The following is a 27832-nucleotide window of genomic DNA, read 5'->3' as shown; positions in this document are numbered from 1 at the left end:
ACCAGTGAGTGTTGAAAGACGAAGGAACAAAAGGAAGATAGTCAGCCATGGATGTTCTTAGAGCTTCTTCTTCTACCCTTGTTCATTCACCATACATTTCAACAACAACAAGAAGAAACAAAACCCAATTTCTTAAACCCATCTTTCACCATTTAAAGTTAAAATTAACTGTGTTTGATTCATCTTTCACATTGTTTGAAAGAAATGGATCGAAATTGAGGTTGTTTATGACGTTACCATCGTCCCCGGCATCGACAACGGAATCCATCGAGCCACCTATGCTGGAACTTGAGGCTGATGGTTGCGAGAAAGAGAGATTCGATTGGTACTCACATTGGTACCCGGTGATGCCAATATGTGATTTGGATAAGAGGGTGCCCCATGCTAAGAAAGTATTGGGACTTGACCTAGTGGTGTGGTGGGATAGGAATGAGAATGAATGGAAAGTGTTTGATGATACTTGTCCCCATAGATTAGCTCCTTTATCTGATGGAAGAATTGATCAGTGGGGGAGATTACAATGTGTGTATCATGGTTGGTGTTTTAATGGAAATGGTGATTGTAAACTCATCCCTCAAGCCCCCCTAGATGGACCACCGGTAACCCTTTTTTGATTTTGTAATCATATGGTATAAAAAGTGATAAAAGTACCATAGAGGCCATTGTACTAGGGAATTAGATTGCATTTTGCCCTCTCTACTTAAAAATGGATAAATTAGTCTCTATATGTTACATCAAAGAGCAAACTAGTCTTTTTTACTAAAAATTCCATCCAATTTTACAGTTAAAAACTCGTCATTTTACATCAACACAAGATACACGTGACATGTCACATTTCACTATTTGGTCATTCTATCAATCACCCAGTTTTTAATAGTACAAATAGATGACATTTTAACTTATAGGGTTAGTTTGCTCTTTTTTTTTAATAAAAGAGACTGAATGTAATCTTATTCCTAATACAAGGGCCTTCATAATATTTTTACCTAAAAATGGTACTCTTATTTAACACTGGTTTTCAAATTTGCAGGTCCATACATTCAAGGAAGCATGTGTGACTGTTTATCCAAGCACTGTGCAACATGATATTTTGTGGGTTTGGCCTAATGCTGATCCTCAATACAGAGATATTATAATGAAGAAAAAACCTCCTTACGTTCCTGTCTTGGATGATCCTTCATTTTCAAGGCTAATGGGAAACAGAGAATTTCCTTTCGGGTACTTCAAGAAAAACTAAGAGTTATAGCGTACACAAATTGAAATCTGTTCGGGAAACTAACTGTGTTTTCAGGTACGAGGTGTTGATTGAAAATCTTATGGATCCTGCTCATCTTCCATATGCACATTACGGATTAATACTCAATTCGAACCCTAAAGGTAAGAAGTTATTGATGTTATTTTGAGATATCGAATTCGTGTATCTAAAATTTGTAACATTTTGTTTCACAGTGAAGGTAGATAGGGAAGGGGGTAGTCCACTTGGTATGAAAGTTGAGAAGTTGGATATAAATGGTTTCAATGGAAAACAAGATTGGGGTTGTTCTTACTTTATTGCACCTTGCATCTATCATGCTTTTATTGATGTTGATCAACAAAATGGATCTGCAATATCCGAAACCGAAAAGGTTCGACATTCATTTTAACTATATTTCTATTTATTTGGACTGGATCGGTAGGTCGAATTGGTTTTTACTTGGACACTATAATTTTGCAGTCAAATCGAAGATTTTGTTTGGTTTTTATGTGTGTTCCGGTTAGTCCGGGTAAAAGTAGATTTATTTGGTCTTTTCCAAAGAACTTTGGTGTTTGGATTGACAAGATTGTTCCAAGATGGATGTTTCACATTGGACAAAACTTGATTCTGGATTCTGATTTGTATCTTCTTCATGTTCAGGTGATTCTTTATCTTTGTCCTTTTCTTTTAGTAAGTACTTGTACATGATGCATATTTGGACATAATAATAGAGATATCAACGCACCCATGTTTATGCAAGTTGACACCTTATCTCTCCTTGTAGGAGCATAAGATAATGGAACTTGAAGCTACCAATTGGCAAGAAGCTTGTTTTGTGCCTACAAAGTCAGATGCCTTTGTGGTTGGCTTCCGAAGGTGGTTGAACAAGTATGGCCGTGGCGTGGTTGATTGGAAAGGGAAGTTTACCGGAGCTCTTCCTCCATCTCCTCCTAGAGAGCAACTGATGGACAGGTAATGAGGGGAACCGACTCTTTAGGGAGAAGTTTTTAAAGTGTCATTCATTGGGCAATTGGCCTAATCCTTGTACTCGAGTTATCTCTAGTTTCCATCAAGAGCCATGCACGGTTCACGAAAGGAGAGCACTTTGAGACAATACTTTAACATTGTTGAGGAAACCTCGATATAACTTGAGGATAATACCGGAACATTGTGAAGGGTTCTCCCTCCCAAGAATATCTTTTTTCTTACATTATTTCGTCTTTCCACTTTTCTTGAAGTATGGGTTTTCGATACTAACATTATTTGTGCAGGTATTGGACTCATGTGGTGAGTTGTAACAGTTGCAATACAGCACATAAAGGTCTCAAGACACTTGAAGTAATGCTACAAACCATGTCGGTAATTTCGATTGGGATCGTTGCTGTGACAAAGCAGAACATGATATCAATGGTGGCTAAATCAACAATGGTATCAATGGCTATCATTTGTTTTACAGCTTCAAAATGGTTGGCTCAGTTCATCTACAAGAATTTCCATTATCATGATTATAACCATGCTTTTGTGTAATTTTTGTAATTTTAATGCAAGGTTAAAGTCTAGTTGAACCCTACCGACAAATTAGATTATTCAAACAAATAAATTAAAAAAAAACACATTTTTATGTTAAAAGAATCTTTTTTTGCTTGTTGAAAATTACAATTAAACAAACATTTTGCAGATCATCAAACATGTCCAAAAAATAAATTCTTGCTTTCGTTGTGATTATGTAAGAAAGTGAAGTATAAACAACTGATTCTGCAACAGCATATCATCATTTAGCTTCAACTCAAAGTCTTTTCGACAACGAACCCACACCACACTTTCAGCTTAAAATCATTGTCCCCCCTCCCCCCACTGTCGGCTGCCATTTTTTCTCTCATTTTCTCTCTTGCCAAACACCATTTTTCTTCTTCAAAAGACAGCAACTGGTTACTTCTTTAATTTGGGTTTCAAGCAAAGTTAAACCCCATTCAACATTCACATGTAAGCTTCTTTTTTTTTCTTTCTCTAATTCATTTACAGTCATCAAGATCTATTTAGTTTCTACTACTGGGTTTTCAAAAACAAGCAAAACCCCATTATTTAGTGATCAAATTCTGTTTGTTTGGTTGACTTATTTTGAGATCTGATTAGTTTTTGAAATTGGGTTTTGAAAAATGAGGAAACCCACAAAAGAATCAGAGTTAAACACTGAGCCAATCGGTCAAAATCTGATCAAATTGATTAGTAATCTCTGTTTCTCTGTTTTTGTGTTGTCGGTTCTTATATTTACAGCCATTGCTATCACTTATCAACCACCAGATCCATGGCTGGAATCAGCTCCTTCTTTAACCAAGCTCTTCACTCAAACTGAAAATGCCACTTTTAAAATCGATGATTCCATTGTTAAAACCGGTGAAGATTTGGTTTCTTCGCCGGTTCCGGCTATTCCCCCTGCTTTAGCACCTAATCCCATTACTGAAACCGATGATTCCATTGTTAAAACCGGTGAGGATTTGGTTTCTTCGCCGGCTCCGGCAATTCCCCCTGCATTAGCAACCAATGATTCCGTTGTAAAAACCGGTGAGGATTCGGTTTCTTCGCCGGTTCCGGCAATGTCCCCTGTTTTAGCAACCAATGATTCTGTTGTAAAAACCAGTGAGGATTCGGTTTCTTCGCTGGCTCCAGCTATGTCCCCTGTTGTAGCACCCAATCCGGTTACTAAAACCAATGATTCGGTTGTTAAATCCGGTAAAGAAAGCAAATCTTCACTAGCTCCGGCAATGTCCCCTGCTTTAGCACCCAATCCTGTTACTAAAACCAACGATTCGCTGGTCAGAACCGGTCCGGCTCCAGCTCCGGCAACGTCCCTTGCTTTGGCACCCACTCCCATTGTTGAAACCGAAGCAAAATCCCCGAAATCCGATTGTGAGGAGTTAAAACACGTGAATTGTTCAGATCCACTGGTTTTACGCGCAATCAAGAAATTCAACTCAAAAACTTTCAAGTCCATTGTGATTTTGGAGTATCAAACACCGGTCAACAGCTCGAAACCGGATGAATGTGATGTTGCTTGGAGGTTTCGGAATAAAAAGGAAAGATCTTGGAGAAAGTACAGAGATTTTAGAAGGTTCGAGTTCGGGATCGGAGTGAATTGTACTTACAGAGTGATCCATACAGGCCGTTGGCATTCGGGAATCAACGCTCGACGACCTTGGATTCGGCCTAACCCAAAGTTCACTCAACCGATACGTGATGAAGAGATAAACGATACAATCCCGACTTTACCGGAAACGAACTTTAGGAAAGGGAAGTATTTGTATTATGCAAGAGGAGGAGATTATTGTAAGGGAATGAACCATTACTTATGGAGTTTCTTATGTGGTTTAGGGGAAGCTGTGTATTTGAATAGAACATTTGTGATGGATTTAAACATGTGTTTATCTGCAACTCATAGTTCGAGTCACAAAGACGAAGAAGGCAAAGATTTCCGGTTTTATTTCGACTTCGAGCATCTTAAAGAAACGGCGTCTGTTGTGGAAGAAACTGAGTTTTTACGAGATTGGAAGAAATGGGATAAAGGTCATAAAAGAAAAGTACCATTGAAGAAGATAAAGAGCCATAAAACTACACCAATGCAACTCAAAAAGGATAAAAGCACAATCATATGGAGACAATTTGATGGACCAGAGCCTGATAATTATTGGTACAGAGTATGTGAAGGGCAAGCTGCTAAGTACATTCACAGACCGTGGCATACAATATGGAAATCGAAACGATTGATGAACATCGTAACCGAGATAAGCGGACGTATGGATTGGGATTTCGAAGCTATTCACGTCATCCGTGGTGAAAAAGCACAAAACAAACAACTTTGGCCGAATCTGGATTCCGATACCTCCCCTAACGCAATCTTAACCAAGCTTCAACAACTGGTTCAACCGTGGAGGAACCTTTATGTTGCGACAAACGAGCCTTTCTACAATTACTTCGATAACTTGAGGTCACATTACAAGGTTCATTTGCTTGATGATTACAAGGAATTGTGGAACGAGGCGAGCGAGTGGTACAACGAGACGACGTTGCTTAACAGCGGGAAACCGGTCGAGTTCGATGGTTACATGAGAGCTGTTGTGGATACCGAGGTACTTTATCGAGCGAAAACTCGGGTTGAAACCTTTTATAATCTGACTAAAGATTGCAAAGATGGAATTAATACATGTTGAACAGGTTGTTTAATTGATTCATATTGCTTTGATTATATTACAAAATGTAATTGGTTGATGTATTCTTGTATTGTTCTTTTATTACAATTTATGTCATTATCAGTTCATCATATGTTTGTTGTTTTTTTTTTTCACAAGTGTGTATTCATATATAGACTTTGAAAATGTTTAAGGTATAATTCCGGTTTTGGTCCTTTTACTATGTTGAAATTTTATTTTATTGTTATTCGGATATATAATTAATTTAATAAATTTACCTAATTGATTCCACTTGTTATGGTAATTTACATATTAAATATTACAGAATATTTATTTTTCATAAAAAGAAATTCATATTGATGTAAAATTAGAGAGATTACAACTATGATCTTGACTCCATCAATGTTAAATTAAATTTTTATCAACTTGATTTGATCGTAAAAATAATTAATAACTCGAAAAAATTCATTTAGACTCTAATTTGATTCAAACATGACCAATTTGAACTCAAGATGAATTGAAGTTATAATGATTCGACTAAAAAAACTTTAACCTTAAACTCGAATCATGCGAATCCAAAATAACTCAAACCCGTAATTGATACAAACAGAAAAAATGACTTTAACTCAAAATTAATCCAAATAAAAGCAAGTCAAAATTTTCAAAATCCGAGTTTATGAAGTTTTTTCCAACGTACTTTTTTTATTCCACAAACAATTATAAAAAATTGTCATGAGCTTATTTTTTTAAAAATATTTTTTATTTTAATATTATACTGTATTCTTATAATACACTGGTCAATCTCTTCACCGTGCTTGTGAAATTTAAAAACTCCATTGCCCCACATATATAATATAATATAAATTTCGGATATAAAGTAAATATAATAAATGAAAGGTTAAAGTATGTCATTTACTTTTATTTATAAGAATTTAGTCTATCCATTTTTCAGATTTTAAAATTTAGGTCCAATTTTTAAATGGTATTAATTTTTTTGTTAAATTTATTAGTGTGATATTTAAAAAAAAAATACTCGCGTGGTAACCATGTAATTAAAAAAATAGCATTGTAATTTAAATAATTATACTTAAAATTTAAAATTTGAAAAAATAGAGAAATTAAATTCTTAAAAATAAAAGTAAATGAACTAAATTTTAAATTTTTAAAAAGTATAGAACAAAAATAGTAAAAGAAAAAGTAATTTTATTTTCTTTTCAATTCATCCAAACGTATAAATTTCATCCCCTCAAATTCTTCACTACTTTGGTTTTTTATTTTTATTTTTATTTTTTTTAAATTGATTAATTTTAGATCCTCATGTCCTAAAGCTCAATTTTACCATATGCTTGGGGAAAAAATATTTAAATTAAATTAAATATTTTACATCCCACAGTTGTCGAACGTCAAGAGAATTGCCGCCCACGATTTAGGAAACACTTGAATCGTGTGTCGGCTAACTGCGTGCGTCGAGTAAGTTGTAATTCTTCCTTTTCTCCGGACTCCATGTTCCGGTCTCGATGCTACAGAAAGCACCCAAATTAACAAAGCAACATTAAAAAAAAAAAAAGGATTTCATCGAACACCTTGTCAGTTTATAACTTACGCGACGGCCAAGAAGGAGTAGCCGGATAAATGGTACGATTGGATAGCGGTTTCTTGATTTTCGAAGATGATCTCGACGAAGTGCCGATGCGTTATGTTAGGAACAATGGGTTTTACTTGGATCGTCTCGGTTTTCTCTGGAGGATTATCGGGGATTGTATCGTACTCGAATTCTTTCTTAGCAATATTGAAATATTCAGCCAATTTCAATGGTGTTTTAAACTCATTATCATGTAATACACCATTAAGAGCATATCGGAATTTACCGTCAACTTCACTGGCGGTATTAGCCAATTTAATAGTACGTGTAATATTAATAGCACCGTATTTATATGAACCTTGTGGATTAGGTATAGCAGCTCTAGCTGTTAAGTTCCATCGGAAAGTACGAAACTGATTAAGTGACCAAGCCCAACCAACCGGCGGTGGTGGTAACTCCGACGAAGCTGGTCCTTTCCCGTTTTTATACCGTATTATTCCTGTGGCAGTGACCTGCCGGCGTGTAAACCTAGTTGAAGCAACAACATAGTAATCTTCAGGATCTTGGTCGGCTTTAACAGGAACAGCAAAACATTGACCAACATGAACATCAAGTGATTTATATTCATTTTGCATTGTATGTGAACCTTCCATTTCAACAAGCTTCATTTGATGATTTTCGAACCTAAAATTAATTGCTGTCTTAAGTCCGACATTACAGATTCTGTATTTATATGTTTTGCCGGCTTCCATGGTGAAAAGGGGTTCATCTTTACCATCACCTTTAGCTACTTTACCATTAAGATGAACACCATCACATCTACCAAGGTTAAGACCACTATCCAATATCTTTTTTAAGCTTTTATGACCTTTATTGAAAAAATCGCCGACGAGGAGTGTATAGTCGTCGGCCGGATCAGGGGATGGTACCGGAATAAGTAAATGACTGTTTACACGAAGGCCGCCGGAACCACCGGAAGCTTTATGCATGTTGGTTACTGGATAATTCATGTATGAACCTATTTGATCTTTTACTTGGAAATGATACGTACGTGTAATTTTTTCCTGGGAGAATTGGACAAGTAGTCCCTGCTGTTCCATCTTGCCATGAATTTTTCCTTTGTTGTATCCCATTCCTGCAACAAAAATAATAAAATTGCACTTTTAATCCTTTCAGAAATTTGGTAGATTTGAACAAAAATATTATACTCAAAAAATGAGATTGGGCAAAAAATAGTCCTGCTGTCCATAAGGGATATTCAAGTCCGAGCCCGCAAGGGTGAAGAGAGGGGGTAGACTCTAGAATAGAAATTTTCAGCTTTAGTCCCTCAAAATTTATAAAATCTTAAATTAATAAATGATAAAATTATATTTTAGTGCCCAAAAATACTAGAATTTTAATTTAGTCATTTTGAAAACTAATCAATACAAGGGTAAAATGGCGTTTTAGTTCTAATAAAAAAAATATGTATATGTTAATCTCGGTTCCTTTTAAAATTTTTTTTTGGCTTCATCTTTATGAGTCTGGCCCAACCCAATCAGTTTTTTCTAAAGTTTGTAATGTTGTATATTATATAATTTATAACACGTAAAAATTAAATCTATAGTAATATACAATACCACTTAAACATTAAAAATAATTAAAAAATATAATTGTAATAAATAAATAATTATTAAATTAAAATAATATAAATATAATTTTTTTAAAAAAAATATGAGTGAGCTTAAAATAAGTTTGGGTTAGCTAATTACAAATATGGGTAGGTTTGAATAAATTTTTAAACCTATATTTCAGGCCGGATTAGGTAAGTATAAAGTGTATTAATATCATTTTTAAGCTTAAACTTAGCTTCACTCGGCCATGAACACTTCTAATTTTTGAACCTATTTTTATAATTCAATTTTGGGTTTTTTTTTTGTTTACCAAGTGATGAGGAAGGGTTCGTCGAGGTTGTTGAAGACATTGACGACAACATTGTTATTGGTGGTTGAGTTGATATTAGGTCCAGAGAATTCGCCGTTTATAAGAATACCTTGTTAAGGAACACCCAAAGGAGAAATGACACCGTAAGTGACATTCCAAGTGAAAAATATAGTCAGATCACCACCTTCGACCACTAAAACCGAACCGGTCATGAGACATAAGAACAAGGTTAACATCAATACAGCCATTGCTTGTTCCCAGTTGTATTTTTGTTTTCCTTTTTATTTTTTATAAAAAAAATTTTGGATGAATAATTGGGTTTTTATTTTGAGGGGGATCTATAGGAATTTCCTTAAGGTCATGGCTATGGCTATTTATATAATCAATTTCCTCAATTTCCATTTTAAGCACCTCAAATTTCGCTTTTTTTTTTCGTTCACTATATTTTCTATTTTTAATTATAACACTAAAAAAAAATTAAAACCTCTATTTGTCTAAAATTGATTAAAAAAAAAGACTCGAACTTTAGTATTTGGTTCGGTTTAATTTTCATATATAGAATGGATCGATTTGATTTCCGTTTAATAATAATTAAATATATGTGGGTTAGTTCAGTTTTTAATTTATAAATTAAAAAAATTTAAATTGGGTTTTTATTTTTATAATAATATATATATTATAATTCCAAATTAGTGTGAAAATGCAGTAATTTTATAAAAAAAAATTTAAAAAGAACAAGGGTTGAACCGGTTCAAACCAATATAATTTACTTTGGGGTTAATTTTATTATAGATATTAAAAAAAACTAAAATATTGTAAATTAATTTTTTTAATAAAAAATTGGGGTTTAGTTTGAATGTTTCAATATAAGGTAGATGTATTCTCCTGTTCTTGTGGACTTGACTTAATTTTGTAAAAAAAAAAATTAAAATAATATAAAAATATGTTACATGTGAGAAAAAATATATAAAAAAATATTATAGGTGGTGAGTCGGAGCTAAGATTGTTATCTAGGGTTTTTAGGGGGAAAAAGAAGTTGATCCTTCCTTTTCCATACACATATATAAAGGGGTTATTATTGTCTTATAAGGCCATGTAATCGACAGTATAAAGGGTTTGCATAATTGTGTAGTCAATCAAGTGACAGGACAGTTATAGATTAATTGTTGTCATATAATGTACTATGACATTTTTTTCTTTAAAGTAGAACGAAGTTGTTATACCTTAGTGGTCCTCATTAAGGGTGGGCTGCAAGTGGTCTCCGCGGAGGGTGCACGATGGTATTTCTAAGCTAGTTTAGACAGAATGCATAGGAGATTATCTACGGATTGTCTTATGTGAATGGTTGCCATAGACGATCCTTAACGTAGAGTTGTACGCAAACTGCTTCCAACGAAAAGTCGTCTGAAGTTGTCTTATGTCATGCCACGTGTTGTACCATATACATCGGTATAACAATGTGAAAAAAATTTACAAACTTAGAAAAAGAAAATTGAGTTTGTAAAAAATTGTATAGAATAAACAGATTGAGAAATCAATAAAGAAAACTTTTTGCAAGCTAAGAATATGATGTCTTCTTATAAGGTAAAGTCAAAATTTCTTTCTGGGACGAAATTAAATTGTATATTTTTACGAAAATTAAAATATAAATGGAAAATTTTAATAACTTATATCTTTATCATTTTAAGTTTATTTTACCTTACTAGATTAAAATTTGTAAAACTTCGAAGGCCAAAAGTAAAATTTTATATTTATTATCACGTAACCACTTAAAACATATTCGTAAAATGAAAAAAATTACCCAATGTCTAAAAACTTTTTTTTTTCTGATTGAATCCTAGTTCGATGTTGCCTATGTAGAATGATGTGGGTTCGAAACTTGCTGAAATGCATTTATCTTCTTATTGAAGGGTTGGAGAGAGACTAAGATTAGGTTTAAGTAATTTGTGTAATATATATATATTAATTAAAATTAACTATAAAATTTAACCCAACAACTTAATATTTGTTTAAATCATTGAATTTGATTATGAAATGAAAAAAGAATTATCCCAAATGCCAGCTTCATTTATTTCACTAAAAAAAATGAACTTTGAAGAAAATAAAAGAAGAAACTTTGAAGATCCTACTTCAAATTTTGTTTTAGAAAAAAATTGATTTTCACTTTTGAGGGTGTATGAAATTGCCAAAACCCGAAAAGAATCCAACTTTTATTTGAGGCATTGGTCCCCCATTGTTGAGATATCTACAACCCCATATTTTTCTGTGCTTTCTGAATCTGGTTGAGGAAAATCCAAGTCATCTGCATAAAGAGAAAACATTCCGGATTTAGTGCCATCAGGGATAATTCCGAACCGGAGCTTTTGGAAACAAGTATATAACATATGTACCATGACGTGAGGAGCAATTCTAACACACTATACAGGAAATCCGGTGTAAAATTTCAACGGTCCGCCGGACTTGAGGGTTTTCATAGCGCAGTCTAGAGAACCGTTGTATGGATATTTCCCCTCGGCATCGGGTTGCATTTTCTGGATTTGTGTTTTCACATAATCAAATGGTAAACTACAAGCTGAAGCAAAGAAACCTGAAACCGCACTTGCACCTAAGACAGAGAAAAAGAAAGAATCATCGAAGGTTACATCCTCATTCACCGATAACAAAACCGAGAAAGAGTTTAGAGACTACCTATGACTGTTGCAGCTTCACCTAAGCCAAGGGAATCCTTGAAAAACTCTACACTTTGATCATAAGAGGCAAGCATTCCCATGTTCAATGCCATGGCTCGGACTACGGTCGGACCAGCACCTTTCCAAAGTGCGAGAACCCCTTCATCCCCAACGATACGATAGAGTGCATGGAATGCGTTTGAATAGTTCCGGCGCTGAGCAGCAGGCAGAGTAGCATCAGCTTGCATACGGATAAGTGCTAAATCGGCCGGGCTGCCGAAACAGGCTCCAATAGCACCGGCAGTAAGACCACATAATGCTTTCTGATATAGAGGTAGGGGTTTCCCATCATTGGCTTCGATTGCTTTGGTTGTCAACATTCTGAAAAAAAACAATCGAAATGCAATCAAAAGCTAAATTGGAATCGACGTAAATAATCCGAGTTTAATGTCACAAGCAAATTGAAGCCTCAGAGCAACGACGACAACAACAACAAAAATTCTATCCTATGCATAAAGACTCACTTGAATGATCCGAGTCGGGCAGTAGTGTATGTAGCTTGCCGGAGCAATCCAGCTGACAGCCCCTGCACAAAAATAATACAGGTGAGACAGGCTCGTCGTGCAACAGAAATATCCTTTGTTGGTCTGAGTTAGATATACGTATATTAGGACATCAGTATAATAATATAACACTCGAAGGGTTCTCCAAATACATGGGAAAACATAAAAAAAATGTACATATACACCGATACTCAACGTTAACACCCAAGTCTAAGTAACATAACGAATATCTTCTTCGTTCAACTGAGAAAATCTAACAAAAAACTGGTAAAAGTACCATGGAAGTCCCTGTATTAGAAGTTAAATTGCATTTTACCCTCTGTACTCAAAAAATGAGCAGATTAGTCCCTATATCACATGTACTTCATGCTGATGTATAGGGATCAGTTTTTAACCGAATAAATGGATGAAATTTTTAAACAAATGATCAGGTTGCTCTTTGATCTAACTTATAAACAAGGGTCTCCGTGGTAGTTTTACCAACAAAAACTCTATGTCTAAACCACTGATCAGCAAATTCTAATATTAGATCCAATGAAACAGTACTAAATTCCAATATTTTTGACAAACCAAACCAATAAAACAATGCCATATAATACAATTACACAAAAATGTTCAAAAAAATCAATGAACTTTGAACATCCTTATTAAAAAGATGCAGCTTCTAAAACAGATCTCAACATTAGATCAATCATACAAACAAATGATTTAGAAAAACAAAAACAAATTTTGAAATCAAGAAAAAAAAGAACCTTGTAAAAGGCACCAATACCCTCATTTCTAAGCATGGTTTTGGTGACAGTAGCAGCTGATCCCTGACCCAATTGAATCCTCACCTACACCAAACCAAAAACCAAAACTCACAAATCACCATTAAACAAAATTGAAATCCAAGCAAAACCCAGATCTTAAAAACAAAAACGGGTGTGATCTAACCTTGATCATATCAATGGGTTGAATGACACATGTGGCTAACATACCAGAGGTACCACCATTAACAAAAGGTTTGATTTTTGGCCAAACCCCAGTTTGGGTTTTCTTTTCATTTGCCATTTCTTCTGAAAAAATGAGAAAGAAAAATGGGGGGTTAGATGAAAGGAAGAAGAGAGTAAAGTGTGGGTTAGAGCTTGTTTTCAGCTTTGTTTGACTGAAATGGAAAATGGCGAAATAAGAGGCCCTTTTTGGTGTAGATACAAACAACCCCTTCCTTGTTATTAGCTTATATTATAAATGAATTTAATTAATTTTAATTAAGAGTTTAGTGTTGTTTGAGAGATGTTTTTCGAACATAGAATCTATCGAAGTATCAAACTAAAACAATTAATTATTATTAATCATTCAATTATTTCGGCTCCAAAAAAATGTTAAACATTAGTTTTTGCATGGATGGAGCGGTTCAGGTCAATACTGCTGCAGCAGGGGTCATAAGAAACAAAAATGAGGAGTGGATTATAATATATAATAGACACTTGGGCAACTACTCAAGTCTTTGATGTTAAGTTGTGGGATACTCTTGATGCACTGACCATCATTCAAGACATGCATTATGGGGCTTGAAGATTCAATGCCACTTAGAATCCTAATTTAACTAGTTTGAACTCTGCACTTATTAGACGTATTCATTTTCTTTTGAAAAACATTAGATCTTAGACCATACAATACTCTCCTAGATACTTCAATAAAGTTGTCAACTACCTAGCCAAAATGGCTTTTGATACAAGTTTTGAGATGAAGTTATTTGCGCATATCCCAAAAGAGGTGCTTGCACTTTCTTTTACTGATCAAACTAGAGGCAGCATTGCCCAAAGAGTCATATTGTAATTAGATTATTACGTTTGTTTGTTTTCTTTACAAAAAAAAAAAAGATCACTTTTGACCAAAAATTATCGGTTGTTATCGTGTTTTGGGAAAAAAAATGAAACGAAATTAATGGTTTAAGTGTTACTTTTGACAAGAAAAATATTTTAGGTACCTAAGTTGAAAAACGGATATAATTTTAGGATCAATTTCATAGTTAAGCCAAAACTTTTAAGGATTAAACTATACAATTAGTCACCAAATTATTAGTTTGTTTCTGTTTTTACCACCAAACTATAAAAATTTTCAATTTCATCACTAATATTTTAGATCATTTCTCTTTTGGTCCCTCTACGTTAAATGGATGTCGTGACCTTTTTCTACCGGGTATAATAACACATTTAATCTTCAATACTTACACATTATATCAATTTGATCCTAATTTTAAATAATTTAATGAATTTAACTCTCCTCCTCCTCCTCCTCCTCCTCCGTCTTCTTCCAATATTACCTCTTGTAGGCTTCTTAGAAATGACAAAAAATGACAGAACATCGTACTTAGATATTCTCCCCCGTAGTCTTGTGGAAAAAAAAAAAGGAAGGAATTCATTTTGAAGTAGGTTTAACCTTCTTCTTCTTCTTCCAATATTGCGTCTTGTAGGCTTCTTAGAAATGACAAAAAATGACAGAACATATCGTACTTAGACATTCTCCCCCGTAGTCTTGTGGAAAAAAAAGGAAGGAATTCATTTTGAAGTAGGTTTAACCTTCTTCTTCCAATATTGCTTCTTGTAGGCTTCTTAGAAATGACGAAAAAATGACAGAACATCATCATACTTAGATGTACTAAGGTAGAATGGAAGCTCTAACCAACACTTGATGCCAGACAACTTCACCAATTCGTCATTATACAACAACAACCAATGGACAGTAGGCAACATATAAGGAAGCTAAACAATGGGCAACATGGACATCAATAACATATATCAACTTCTCATGGCCATAACCATTTCTTGTTTTGTACCAAAGAACCTTCTTTTTTTTCTTCTTCTTTTCATTTTTGGGGTTAATGGATTATTAATGTTGATTCTTTTTAAAGTGCTAAGTTTTAATGACTTTGGTCAGAGTTTGGAGCTTTGAATTGATCTGTGGATGGGTATTTTTTTGTTTGTGCTGCAACAGTTTAACGCTCCGGTTTCTCCTCAAAGACTACCTAGGGCTTGGGGCTTCTCGGTATCCTTGCTTCTAGGGACCCATTTGTCTTTGTCCCTCCTGTTGAGGACCCTAAGGGAGATCCCTCATCCAGGTTGCCCTTGCCTTTGGGTATGTCTTTTTGTGATTTCAGCTAAGATTTTGGTGATAAATCAGGGTTCTTGGTCAATTTTCTTAAATGATTCTTTGGATTTTTGTTATAGAAAAAATGAGATAGGAAATATAATATTTTATATATATATTGAGGAAATGTTATATTATTTACTTCTAGTTTGGGTACAATTTCCTCAATATATATAAAAGAGAATTTTATATTTTATACATTTTCATAATATATAATAATCATTTAAGGAATGTGTAAATATTAAAGACTAAATGTGTTATTATACCAATTAAAAAAATGTCATGTTATCATTTTCGTTAACCATTTAATGGAAGGTGACTCAAACAGAAACGATCTAAAACATTAGTGACATAATTGAGGTTGTTTTACCCCAATAATACCAAAGAAGAAGAAGAAGAAGAAGAAGAAGAAGAAGAAGAAGAAGTAATAACTCAAATGGTATGCCCATGAGATTATTTATCACAATGGTACGTTTGCTACAATGTTATGCAGGTGCAGCTTGACAAATTGGCAACACCAAACTGAAATGTGATGGCTTAAATATTCAAGGACCTGATATGTAAATTTTTCATTTTGATTAAAAAGCTTTAAGGGTATGAAAAATAATTTGAACAAAAAAAATTATTTTTTGAAAAATAAATAAAATTGATTTCCAATTGGAATAAACATTTTTACAAAAAAAAAATAATTTTTGGTAGAAAATTTTTTTGGGACTAATTAGTAAGAGGCCTCTAAATTTTTTGTGTTGAAGGGGAATAAAAGAAAATAATAAATAAGAAAGGTTTATGAAACAATTTACCTTATTTAAAGCTTGGTGCCGTCATAGTACCATTAAAGTTTTTCAATCAAAATGAGAAATTTGTCAGGTGGCACTAACAGAACACTGTAGCAAACGTACCATCTTGGTAAATAATCTCATGGACATACAATTTGAGTTATTATTATATTGTATTATTGGGATAAAAAAGCTCGAAATTGAAAATTTTTATAGCTTAATGACCAAAATAAAAACACGCTAATAATTTAGTGACTAGTAGTATATTTTATCAAAATTTAATATAAAAAGTGAAACAGTATATAATCAATTTGGGCTTCAATACAAAAGTCTTTATTTTTCTTTTGTTTGAGACTCTCTCGAGTTAATTACTCAAAAATAAAACTCTCTCGATGTTATTTTTTTCATCTACAAAATTCAAACTTAAGTTATTACTTAAGAGAAATCGAGCTCTTTCAATACTTTACCCAATAAATTTGATAATACAAAAGCCTTTACCATCTTAAAATGAAGTACCCAACCTTCTTCTACTAGATTTGATGCAAAAATTTTATATTAGAAAAAAAAATATAAACATAGTATTTTATAATGTATAAATTATAAATTCATAATCGGTAAAAAGTTGTTGGGGATCGACCTGATTAAGCAACAAACATGTGAAAATAGCGGAAGAAATTGAGAAATTGAACATACAAATTTAACGTGAAAAACCCCTCCAAGAGGATAAAAAACTACGAGTAAAGATAATTTTACTATAATGGCAAAAGAACGAAGAGTACAAAATATGAAGATAAAAAACTAAACTCCGAAAAACCTGAAAACAAAGAACCCTCTAAATGTGTTATGAGTTCTAATATCTAATAAGTGTGTATTCTAAGGTTGTAAAAGAGCCTATTTATAGGCTAAATTTATATGTCAAATAATAATAAAATAATCTAGATTAATTAGAGTTTGATTGAAACAAATAAATAGAGTTTAACTAGAAGACTATTTCTCAAATTTGACTGAAATAGGAGTCATACTTAACAAAAATAATAAATGTCAATATAACGCACAACATTGATTATCGTGAGTTATAAGTATAAGTTTTCATAGATCAGAATAGACAGGTCAAGACTCAGTTCTAAATAATTATAGTTCGGGTCCATCCAAAAAGCCCAAAAAATTCTCATCGTGAAACTAATTTGTGGGAATTTATTTGATAACAGTGTTGATTAAGTCTTAACTCGATTGACAGGAATATTGTTGTCAATGCAAGAAGACGTGGGTTTAAGTGCGCTGAAATGCATTATCTTCCTATTTATGTGTTGGGGAGAGATTTTAGGTAGTTCTAAGTATTGTCTTAAACAAAAAACCCAGATATTATAAGAAGTTATAATGAAATTATTCAAAAAAATTATTTAATAACTATGAGTCTATTTTTTTTTTAAATTCCACAAGTGAGTTGAGAATATGACAAGTGTCATATTTATTTTTATATTATAAAAATTAAAAACTAATAAAAAATAAAAAATAAATTCGATTTGATTCGGATAATTATATATATATTTTAACTTAGAGGTTATATAAAAGAAAATTAACTAGACTATGCAACTTTTTCACTATAGGTACCTATGGTCAAAGTAAGTACTTACAATTTTATTCTGTTAAGTCAAGTGATACATTGACACTAAGTACAAACTAATTATATTCACATGTTGCTTGATTAAATGCACTTGGACCCACAACTTCTGTGCAACAAATCGACTTATAATTATTCAAAATTTTTTGAATAATAAATGAATCAAAGCATAAAAAAACAAAAATGATTAAAATATGTTATTATGAAAAATAAAATGATGACGACTTAAATACACAAAAATGTCAAAATTTAAGTCAAAATGAATTAGTAATATATATATATATATAATTATAATTAAAATTATAATATTTTGCACAAACAAAATGACATAAACACTTTATTCAAAAAAAAAAATTAAACTACTATAATAAATTATGTTATGAATTAAAACAATAAAAAAACAAACAGATATTAATAAATAAATAAATAAATAAAATATTTTTTAAAATTGAATCATTTTAAATAAGTATACAAAATACAACATGATTCAGAAAATAACATAAATATAGCATGCAAATTGCAAACCTTTCAACTTTTTTATCAACTCGTAAAAGAAATAAATACAGACTGAAGTTTCAAAAATCGGAAAGGGTAGAGCAAGGTAGTCAGTTTCATTCCTGTATTGCATGTTCTAGCTAGAATGCTCTATTCTAATAGTAACCCGAAACAACAAATTCTAGGTTCTGCTTCAGTGCAAATTTTAGTTGGTATCGGCGTACCGGTTGATTTCACCGATTGGTACAAAAAGTAAGTTTAAATTTAATTTTTTAGTATTTGTTTTGAATTATGGATTGTTATATGCATGGTATGGGATAATCTTATTGTTTAATTTATGCTATGATTTTTTGGGCAAACTACGTTTGTAGTCACCCAACTATTAGTAAAATTCTTTTTTGTTCACTCAACTATGAAAAGTTACAAATTTGTCACCTAACTATTCCAATTTTTCTTTTTTGATCACTAACTGTTAAATTGCTAACTACTTGGCAACTTTTAAAATTGGTATAATATAACAACTTTAACCCTCGACATTTATACCTTGTGTCAATTTAGTCTTAGTTCCAAAGAAATTAGTCCTCAACATTTACACATTGTATAATTTGGTCTCTTTTTTTTTGCAATTCTACTTTTATTTGTGACATTGAGGGTTAATTTTAAAAGAATGTGAAAAGATGAAAATTATTAATTTGGATTTTTGGGTGTTTCCGTATTTGGTATATTTCCAATCAAATTTAGTTGGTAATTTTTTTTTTTAGCTTTTTAAGTGAAAACGGTCATAAAGAAATACAAAAAAAAAGACTAAATTACACAATGTGTAACCGTTGAGGATCAATTTTTTTAGAATCAAGACTAAATTAACACAATGTATAAATATTGTGGGTTAAATTATTATTATACCAATTTCAAAAGTTATCATGTCATCTTCCTGTTAGCCATATCTTACGGCTAGAATAATTAGGTGATTATTTTGTAACTTCTTATAACTGAGTGGCAAAAAAAAACCGTATCAATAGTTAGGTGACTATAAATGTAATTTATCTAATTATTTTTTTATTTAATTTCATTATTTGATATTTATACATATTTAATAAATTTAAAACGATACATTAAAATAAACTAATATCAATACGTATCAATATCGATAAAAAATCGAGATATTCACTGATATGAGACTGACTACTCTAATATAAAGATTAAAATTAATGGGTTCGAAGAATACAACAAAAAGAAATTCAGAGAATGTGAAGTAAAAGTAGAATTTTGACCAAAAGTCTTTAAAAGCATTTACTTTCTTTATCATGTTTTGGTGTCACTTTCCATGTTTGTAGTCAAAGTTCTTCAAGTGTTTACACTGTGGGCGGCAGCCCACCAAAGAAGAACATTGCAACATCCGGCTGTTTCTGGGATTTTCATTACAAGACAGTTTTGAGTTGTGTTTTACTGTCAAAAAAGATAATTTTTTAAAATGTAATTTGACACGTGGATGACATGCATTAGTGGATTTCATGTCCAATCTATATTCAAATAATGTTCTCTATATATATGGAAAAAAATCTAAAAGAATTACATACTTCTTATTGAATATATATTCATATTCGACACTTGGAATTATCGTTGTCTTCCCGTACTTATAGTTTTCGAGGTAATTTCTATGGCTTTTCCTTCTTTCAATTGTTTATATCTTTGTTTAAGGCAATCTGACGAATATATCAAAGATTGGAGAAAAAAGATTGGAGAAAAAAGCTGTTTTGGTTTTGAAAACTTTGAAATAGTTCAAGGACTATTTTGTAACTTTTTTAAAGTTAAGTGACTAAATCATAAATTTACTAATAATTTAGTGACTTTGAATGTAATTTACCTTTATTTCACTAAACAATTAATAGTTACTTTTTTTTCATCTATATATTTAGATAATTAAATACGTGATAGAAATTCTTCAGGACCTTGCAACTATCATGGAGGATGGCAATGGCATCTTTTACAATCATCAAGGTATCAACTTCTTGCCATTTTTTAATTAGTTTCGAGATTTTATCAATAAGGTCCTTTTATTATCAAAACAATTAATTTAACCGCTAAATAATGTCATTCCAAATTGGTTTTGAAGTTTTTCCGAAACTTTTACAAAACTCTCATCGCTCACTCTCTTAACTTCGAAGTTTAAAGGCCTTGTTTATAAATATCCCTTAACTTTTAATTTATATATATTTTCAAATAAGCCCTTGTTTTAAATAAAATATTCATGTTTGAGCATATATTTGAAGAATCATATTCTGGTATACGTACCTGTTTCTTGGTTTTTGATTATCTGAAACACTAAACACTTGAAATAACTTTAGTGCAACTATCAGAGATCGAAACACTTCAGAAACAACACGAGGAGAAAACGATAAGGATCCGAGACCTCAAGAGACAAATCGAAGCGTTGAAGCTTCGTTTGGCGAAGACGAAAATGAAGAAAAACAGTAGCAGAGATGAGAGAAGAGAAGCTTTCAATGAACTGTGTGAGAAATATCACAGCTTGAGAAATGAATATAATGCATTATTGAGTGAAAGTTCAAGGGAGCAGAGATTAATTTAACCGAAGATTTCTTGTTACAATTTAATATTTTGTTTCATTTTATCGTATTTAAATATGTGCCAGACATGAATATCGAAAATGAAATATATTTTGGTTTCATTTTTCATATACTCGAAACTGTGTTTTATGTTAGAGGAACACAAAAAATTGCAGACATTATACGATTCATACGCGTTATGGAGTCGGTGAAAGCCAATAATGCTTGCTTCAGAATTACGAACTTTTCAAAGCCGATAATGCTTCCTTTGTCGTAGCTGAGATGACGGCATCTGAAGCATTTGGCAAGTAATAATACTTCCCTGTAAGATTAAATCAATGACGAGATATCGTTATGTTCCGTATGTGTAAAAACAAACAGATGTTTATGCAGACGCACCTTGAGCTACTCGAGCAATTTCCTTGGCAAAACCGGTTGAAACGAACTTGTTTTCGGTGTCAATAACAAGAAGGGACATTCCTGCTTTGTATATTTTCCCGGACACTACAAGAATCTCATCCTGCAATGTTTATTTAGACACACGAATCGTATGAAAACCGTTTGGTCAAACCCTGAAACCGTTGTATATGAAGGATTCAGAATAAGATATGATGCAATAATTTACCTTCAACTCTTGTGCTGAGGGTCTAGGGGCATCAGAAGCAGCAGCTTCGGGATCAGTAGATCGTTTTAGTGATATGTTGGCTCTTCCATCGGTTATTGCAACAATCATTACACGTCCTACATCACCGCTTTTCTCTGCATTTAGTCCAACCCTGACTGCCTGATTATATTTTTATCAAAATATTACAAAAGATAAAAAATTTTACCAACATTTTTGAAGCAACAATACTACAAAAGCTATGAGTAGAAGTCATTAACGACAAGTCATAATCACAGATAGCATATGCAAAAGAGTTTTGATCTCGTCGGCTCATTCCTGTTGGAGTTAACACGGAATTTCAAGACATACCATGCTTAAACCATGAGCTAGGGGAGAGCCACCACCACATGGAAGTCTCTCAAGACGTTTTCGAGCCATTGCAATTGATCTAGAAGGAGGTAACAGGACTTCCGCAGCATCTCCACGGAAAGGTATAATGGAGACCTATTCAGCATTACCAAGCTCCTAAAATGAATTAACAACTAGCAAGGTCTGTATGCTCGAAAAGACAGAACAAATGTTTCTTTTGTTTACCTGATCTCTACTTGTATAACTCTCAGCCAGCAACTTAAGTGCAGCTCCTTTAGCGTTTTGCATTCGGTTTAATGCCATGCTCCCACTTGCATCAACCACAAATATTACCTGACATAAAATGGATATGTATGAACCCCAGAATTATTTAACTCCGTAGAGTGATCCCGGTTACAAATAGATGTAAACAAAAGAAGTAGGCTCATTGGTACCAATGCTCCGGCTTTTCTTGCCATTCTTTTAGCCCTCATATCAGTTTTCTCCACAAAAACTTTCCTGCTTTTCTGAATATCTCTCTCCCGACGCAACTTTTGATATGGTGCTGCAGCTCTAAGTGTTGCATCAACAGCTAGTCTTTTCACAGGGCCCTGTGGTACAAGCGACGCAACTTATTCTAAAAATGAAGTTAAGATTGAGCGAGCAAATATAACATACAAAAGATCAGAAATAGTGAAGAAGATTGCTAATTCACCAGTTCAACCTGCATGATCGAGGAAAGAGACAAGACTGACCTTTGGGAGCATTGGTTTAATATATCGACCTCTATCCTCAGAGAATATAACATTCTTGGCTCTTCCAGCTTTCCCCCGTCGCCTTTGTGCTTGTTGCGCAAAGAAAAGTAGTTTCTCATCGACCAAACCCCCTTCCGCATCAAAGATAAACTCTTCAGGTAATTGCTCCTGTTGTTCGTTTTCCTGATCACTTTCATCCTGTTGTAAACAAAGCACTGCACTTTGTGTAATCTTATTTTATCGGGATAATATTTGAAATAGAAGTAAAGATGATAGTTAAATCCTCAATGGCAAGGACTTGGGTAGATTTTAGTTTAATTATAAACAACAACCCCTGCAAACCAATGGCTAATTTTATTAAGAAACTTGTTTTTTTTTTTTGGGGGGGGGGGAGGGTTAGCTCCTTTGGCATAAGTCTTCGAAGTGTCATCCACCAGATAGCTGATCTGGTCCCCCAACAACTGAAGGCATTGTCCCCCGGGAAGGGTTTTGTTCTCAGCCTCCGCGGAGAGCCAATGTGCCATGAGCAGCTGCCCTGAGAGTCTGGTTCATGGAGGGGGGTGCCTCGACCGTATGTGAACGTACGGCCGCCCACCAAGAGACGACGTAACCGGCTCGCCCTTGGTGGGATTCGAACTCCTGATCTATGCCATATAGGTCACTTGTTGGGGTATATGGTACCATTTAACCCTCATTAGGGACAACACCTTTGGCTGTTAGGGGACTAGATCAGCTGCCTAGCAGATGATACTTCAAAGATTTCTCCCGAAGGAGCTGACCCTCCCTCAACAAAATTCAAAGTTCAGTGCTTATTGTTGAAATCTTAATGTTAACATACCTCTTGTTCTTCCTCCTCATTTTGCTCCTCCCCGGAATCTTCATTTTGTGGAGGTGGAGGTGGAGGTGGCGGCTGCTGGTTTTGTTGGTCTGGTGGATTCTCATTGACAATCGAACGAGGGAGTATAACAAGCTCCACCTGTATCATATATTATGTCAACACAAATTTATATATTGTTCTCCAAAATGAAACCAATATAATCATGCACATGACAACCAGTGATTAGCAAACATTTCAATAAAACCAGCAATGCCATCCATAAACATCATATAGTCCGAACCAGAAGTATGATAGAAAGATGGATTGAACTAGGAAACGGCGCAAATACTTCAGCAATCATAAGCAAGATTAGCTTAAAAAAATCTGGACATAAAGAAGAAACATATAAAAAGTTCGGGTATGAATGGATGTGACAATTTGTTGCATATCGATGTGCCTACAAAATAACCGGTGCAAAATCATAGTAAGAATACTTAACAGCTTTTTTCAGGTCATCTACACCAACTCTTTCTCGTCCTTCCAAAGCAGCCAAGCATTTTGCAACCCGAGCAGCATATAGCTCAGCTCTGTGTCCCTGTAAATTTCCGAGTACTAATTATTTTTCCATAGCATGATCAAGATAATATCTCACAATCATCAATATTATTAAAAGCTCAAGTGTCAACTTTATGTCGTTCTTAAACTACAAAAACATCATCCCTATGCTTTATGCTTAAGAATGGCTTGTACAACATATACTTCCCTACAATGAGGTAGTCCACTCCCTATTCTTTGCTAGTCTACGTTGGATGTTTTATCAAGTTGTTTTCTCATTTTACCATCTTTTTTGCTTTTATGTCCATCCAAACAACCATGGTTGTTGAACAATAAAAACTCAGTTAGCTTTTAGGCATGCGGGACATTGATTCCTCATCAACTGAGAACTTTTCGGTGTTACATCATAAGAGGATTCAAAGTAATATTTGTTATCTAAAGTGGTTGAAGAATAAAAGCACCTGGCAACCGCCTCGAAGGGCTTCCATAACCAGGTATTTTAATTGTTCCCGGCCAATCGTAACATCCTTCAGATACTCTCTTGCTAAAATGATCTGTAAAATATAAATGCACAAGAGGAATAAAATTCATCCTTCTAAATACCAAAGTGCAAGAAGACTGGCAAACTAGCTAAACTGCTAACTGCACGGTTACCTGAGTCTTTGCATACTCTGTTTCTTCCTCAACCATTTTAAAAACTTTATTGCTAGCTTCTTGAAATTGTGTTGCGATCCCAACTGCCGCAACACGATCTTCAAAGTTCATTGGAAGATCTGCACTGCAAAGGAAGTGTCTGACATTAATGGGATAGGTATGTATAAACCGAAAAATTTCATTCCATCATCTAAAAACAAGCTTTGTACCTCAAGTTAATTGCAATTCGATCTAATAAATGTTCTCGTACAGCACCTTCTTCTGGATTATAAGTGGCAATTAAGAGCGGTTTACAAGGGTGCTTGAAGCTTATTCCTTCTCTTTCGACAATATTAACTCCTTCAGTCAATACATTAAGAAGCAAATTGCTAATACCCTCATCCAGGAGATTAATTTCATCAACATATAATACACCTCTATGTGCTTCAGCTAAAAGGCCAGGTTGAAAAACAGTCGTTCCTGTTTTCACAGACTCCTCGACATCAACAGATCCAATGAGTCTATCCTCCGTGACTCCAAGTGGTATCTTAAGCAAGAGTGGCAAAGGGCATTATGACAATAAAACAAACTTGATAACAAAAGGCTTTCTAGCATGAAACATACCTGAACAAAAGGAGACCGAACAACTTGTGTCTTAACATTGCCATTGGAATCGAATTCAGCTCGCTGAGCTAAACCATCTTCCCACCTTCAAAGGTAATATACTGAAATCAGTTAGCTCTAATATCCATTATCACGAAAACGGTGCAAGAACACATATGAATTACTCAAGGGAATACTGATATAAGGACTCTTGTTTTGACAGTTCAATCCCATACTAATTTGTATCACGAATGTTGCATATAAGGGGGGAAAACTCACATACACAGCAACGAAATTATAAGATATGAGTTCAATGTTCATACTGAAATCAATTAACTCTTATATCCATTATCACGAAACAGTGCAAGAGCACATATGAATTACTCAAGGGAATAACGATATGTTCTCCATAAGGACTGCAACAAGAAAATGACTCTTGTTGAGGGAAGTGTCTTGGACCCTCAATGGAAAGTATTGTCCCCGTATGGGTTTCGTCTCCCGTACTCCAAAGAGAGCACAAAAGGGTTCACAGAGTTTAAGGAGCACCTCTGTTGGTGAAGATGCTGATACCTCTCCAGTCTCCCATGAGCTTGCAGGTTGTATCTCCAACTGAGGTACTCCCTAAACTCCATGAACCCATTTGGGCTCTCCTCGGAGTATGGGAGGCAAAACCCAATTGGGACAATACCTTCCGTTGAGGGTCTGAGACAATCCCCTCAACAGAAGGTATGATCATTACCTATTCACTATCATGAAAACGGTGCAAGGACACATATGAATTACTCAAGGGAATACCAATATGTTCTACATAAGGATTGCAACAACAAAATGACTCTAGTTGAGGGGAGTGTCTCGGACCCTCAATAGAAGGTATTGTCTCCGTAAGGGTTTTGTCTCCCGTACTCTGTGGAGCGCCTAAAGGAAGTTTAGGGAGTGTCTTGGTTGGTAGAGATACGACTTGCAAACTCACGGGAGATACAACCTGCCAAGGCATATTAGCCTTACCTTTGCAACCAGGTCGTATCACCAACCGAGGTGCTGTCTAACTTCCGTGAACCCCTTTTAGCTCTCCTTGGAGTACGGAAGACAGAACTCCTACGGGACAATACCTTCCGTTGAGGGTTCGAGACCCTCCCCTCAAAAACTCTTGTTTTGACATTCCCTTGCAGTATAATCCCATACTAATTTGCATCATGAATGTGTGCATATCAAAGGGGAAAACTACTAGATACAGCAATGAAATTATAAGAGTTCAATGTTCATACTCTTCAGGGCATGTAGGGTCAGCATTAGCCATTGAACCAACAACAACATCAATAGGAGGCAAAACAGCATGCAATCCACGAGCCATTACAGTCTTAGCTGTTCCACGTCTACCAGAAATAGCAATCCCACCAATCTCACGATCAATAGCACCAAGTAAAAGTGCAGTTTTAATAGCATCCTATATAACAAACAGTTAATCAAATCAAAGAGACCACTAAAATTCAATTCACCAAACGACCCATTTTTCTTTACCACTACTAAAACATTCCCATCCCTTCAAAATTCCATAAACAACAAACCTGGCCAACAACAGCAGCTAAAGGGAAGTATCGTCTTCCATAAGAAGAAGAAGGGTCTTCAGATTCAGAACCAATGGCTGCTGCTGCCCCATTGTTGGAATCTAAAGCAGTGTTCGAAACAGCAAGAACGCGAGAAAAGCGAGTGGTGCTTCGAGCGTGGAATCGTTTCTTTGGGTTGAAACGAGAAGAAGAAGGGAAGAAGAGAACAGGGGAAGATGATTGAAGATAAAGATGAAACAGGGGAAGTGAAGAACAAGTAGTAGCTAATGCCATAGCTGGAAATGCTATTGATTTTTCAACAAAACAAACAATTGGGTGCTTTTTTTATTTATTTGTTTACTTCATTATCTCTTACATAATCTTGTAATCTAATCTTTATCTGTTTTGTTCTGTTCTTCTTCCATTGTCTACTGCATTTCCCTTTTAACTCTTCTTCAATTGTTGCTATGGCTATCCACGCGCCAAATCATGCGCGTATTGAGCACATTCTACTCTTTCTCCTCCCTTTTTTTTTAAAGAAGGAAATAAATAAATCAATAATTTGCAACCACAAATAAACTTCATAAATACATATTTATATTTAGACTGATCAATTAAATGGGTTTTTCGGGTCAAGTACGTTTTTTAATTTGGGTTTGGTCTATTTAAAATTTTATTTAAGTTTAATTCAAATTAAAAATATTAAACTCGAACTTGATTCGTTAAAATTAAATTAAAAAATATAATATATTAAATATATTAAAAATATTAAAAATAATATTTCTTAACAAATTGAGAGTAAAATAATAACACAACAATAACAATAAAATGGTAACAATATAACAACGAAATGATAACAAAATAACAACAAAACAATTGATTTGAGTTGAGCTCGGGCCATAAAATCTTATATAAGGCCTGAGCCATTTAGAAAATAAGTATTATTTTTTAACTAAGCCTATTTTTAACACTTATATTTTTATTTAAACTCCTTTACTTTTTGAGCGAGCTTTCGAGCAGCCCAACCCATAATCATATCTATTTGTAACAAAAAAAAAAAACCAGTTGGGCGTTCAGCTAAATTTCGGCTTGTGCTCAAGTAATATCGGTTTTTTAAACAGACATCATGGACCTTCTGCATACATAAATGTAAAATCTAACTCCAGTTTTTTTTACACCAAAAATGAATATTCTTTATTCATATATATAATATATATATATATAAGCTTC

At 33.9% G+C, this 27832-nt stretch overlaps 5 protein-coding genes and 1 long non-coding RNA gene across 6 annotated transcripts; 3 read left to right on the top strand and 3 right to left on the bottom strand.

The window, feature by feature from the left end:
- The first annotated feature begins 7 nt into the window (after window positions 1-7).
- Window positions 8-2821, top strand: LOC121204584 (protochlorophyllide-dependent translocon component 52, chloroplastic). Its single transcript, XM_041074663.1, has 7 exons — window positions 8-599; window positions 1031-1218; window positions 1292-1377; window positions 1450-1625; window positions 1715-1894; window positions 2019-2206; window positions 2506-2821. Exons 1-7 carry the CDS (start codon window positions 48-50, stop codon window positions 2759-2761), a joined length of 1626 nt encoding a protein of 541 aa, XP_040930597.1. The 5' UTR covers window positions 8-47; the 3' UTR covers window positions 2762-2821.
- Window positions 2822-2887: 66 nt separating this feature from the next.
- On the top strand, window positions 2888-5549 carry LOC121204836 (uncharacterized). The gene has a single exon (XM_041075524.1). The coding sequence runs from the start codon at window positions 3391-3393 to the stop codon at window positions 5437-5439; it is 2049 nt and encodes a 682-aa protein (XP_040931458.1). The 5' UTR covers window positions 2888-3390; the 3' UTR covers window positions 5440-5549.
- A 1383-nt stretch (window positions 5550-6932) lies between these two features.
- On the bottom strand, window positions 6933-8179 carry LOC121204835 (L-ascorbate oxidase homolog). The gene has a single exon (XM_041075523.1). The coding sequence runs from the start codon at window positions 8131-8133 to the stop codon at window positions 7018-7020; it is 1116 nt and encodes a 371-aa protein (XP_040931457.1). The 5' UTR covers window positions 8134-8179; the 3' UTR covers window positions 6933-7017.
- Window positions 8180-10969: 2790 nt separating this feature from the next.
- Window positions 10970-13348, bottom strand: LOC121204834 (mitochondrial dicarboxylate/tricarboxylate transporter DTC). The gene is made up of 6 exons (XM_041075522.1): window positions 13092-13348; window positions 12908-12991; window positions 12117-12178; window positions 11612-11973; window positions 11314-11528; window positions 10970-11225 (listed from the first exon to the last, which is right to left on the bottom strand). The coding sequence occupies exons 1-5, from the start codon at window positions 13206-13208 to the stop codon at window positions 11341-11343; spliced, it is 813 nt and encodes a 270-aa protein (XP_040931456.1). The 5' UTR covers window positions 13209-13348; the 3' UTR covers window positions 10970-11225; window positions 11314-11340.
- Window positions 13349-19732: 6384 nt separating this feature from the next.
- On the top strand, window positions 19733-20874 carry LOC107938385 (uncharacterized). The gene is made up of 3 exons (XR_001694880.2): window positions 19733-19827; window positions 20126-20177; window positions 20525-20874. It is a non-coding gene; the product is annotated as an uncharacterized lncRNA (long non-coding RNA).
- Window positions 20839-27103, bottom strand: LOC107938384 (magnesium-chelatase subunit ChlD, chloroplastic). Its single transcript, XM_041075521.1, has 15 exons — window positions 26624-27103; window positions 26324-26502; window positions 25080-25164; window positions 24686-25002; window positions 24477-24600; window positions 24284-24376; window positions 23767-23862; window positions 23289-23426; window positions 22451-22648; window positions 22151-22306; window positions 21942-22049; window positions 21717-21851; window positions 21369-21527; window positions 21143-21263; window positions 20839-21065 (listed from the first exon to the last, which is right to left on the bottom strand). Exons 1-15 carry the CDS (start codon window positions 26894-26896, stop codon window positions 20980-20982), a joined length of 2268 nt encoding a protein of 755 aa, XP_040931455.1. The 5' UTR covers window positions 26897-27103; the 3' UTR covers window positions 20839-20979.
- Between the last annotated feature and the right edge of the window lie 729 nt (window positions 27104-27832).

Source organism: Gossypium hirsutum, chromosome A08 (genome assembly GCF_007990345.1).
Source record: "Gossypium hirsutum isolate 1008001.06 chromosome A08, Gossypium_hirsutum_v2.1, whole genome shotgun sequence".
Taxonomy (NCBI): Eukaryota; Viridiplantae; Streptophyta; class Magnoliopsida; order Malvales; family Malvaceae; genus Gossypium; species Gossypium hirsutum.
Note: the sequence above shows the minus strand (reverse complement) of the source record. Positions and strands in the feature narration are given on the sequence as shown.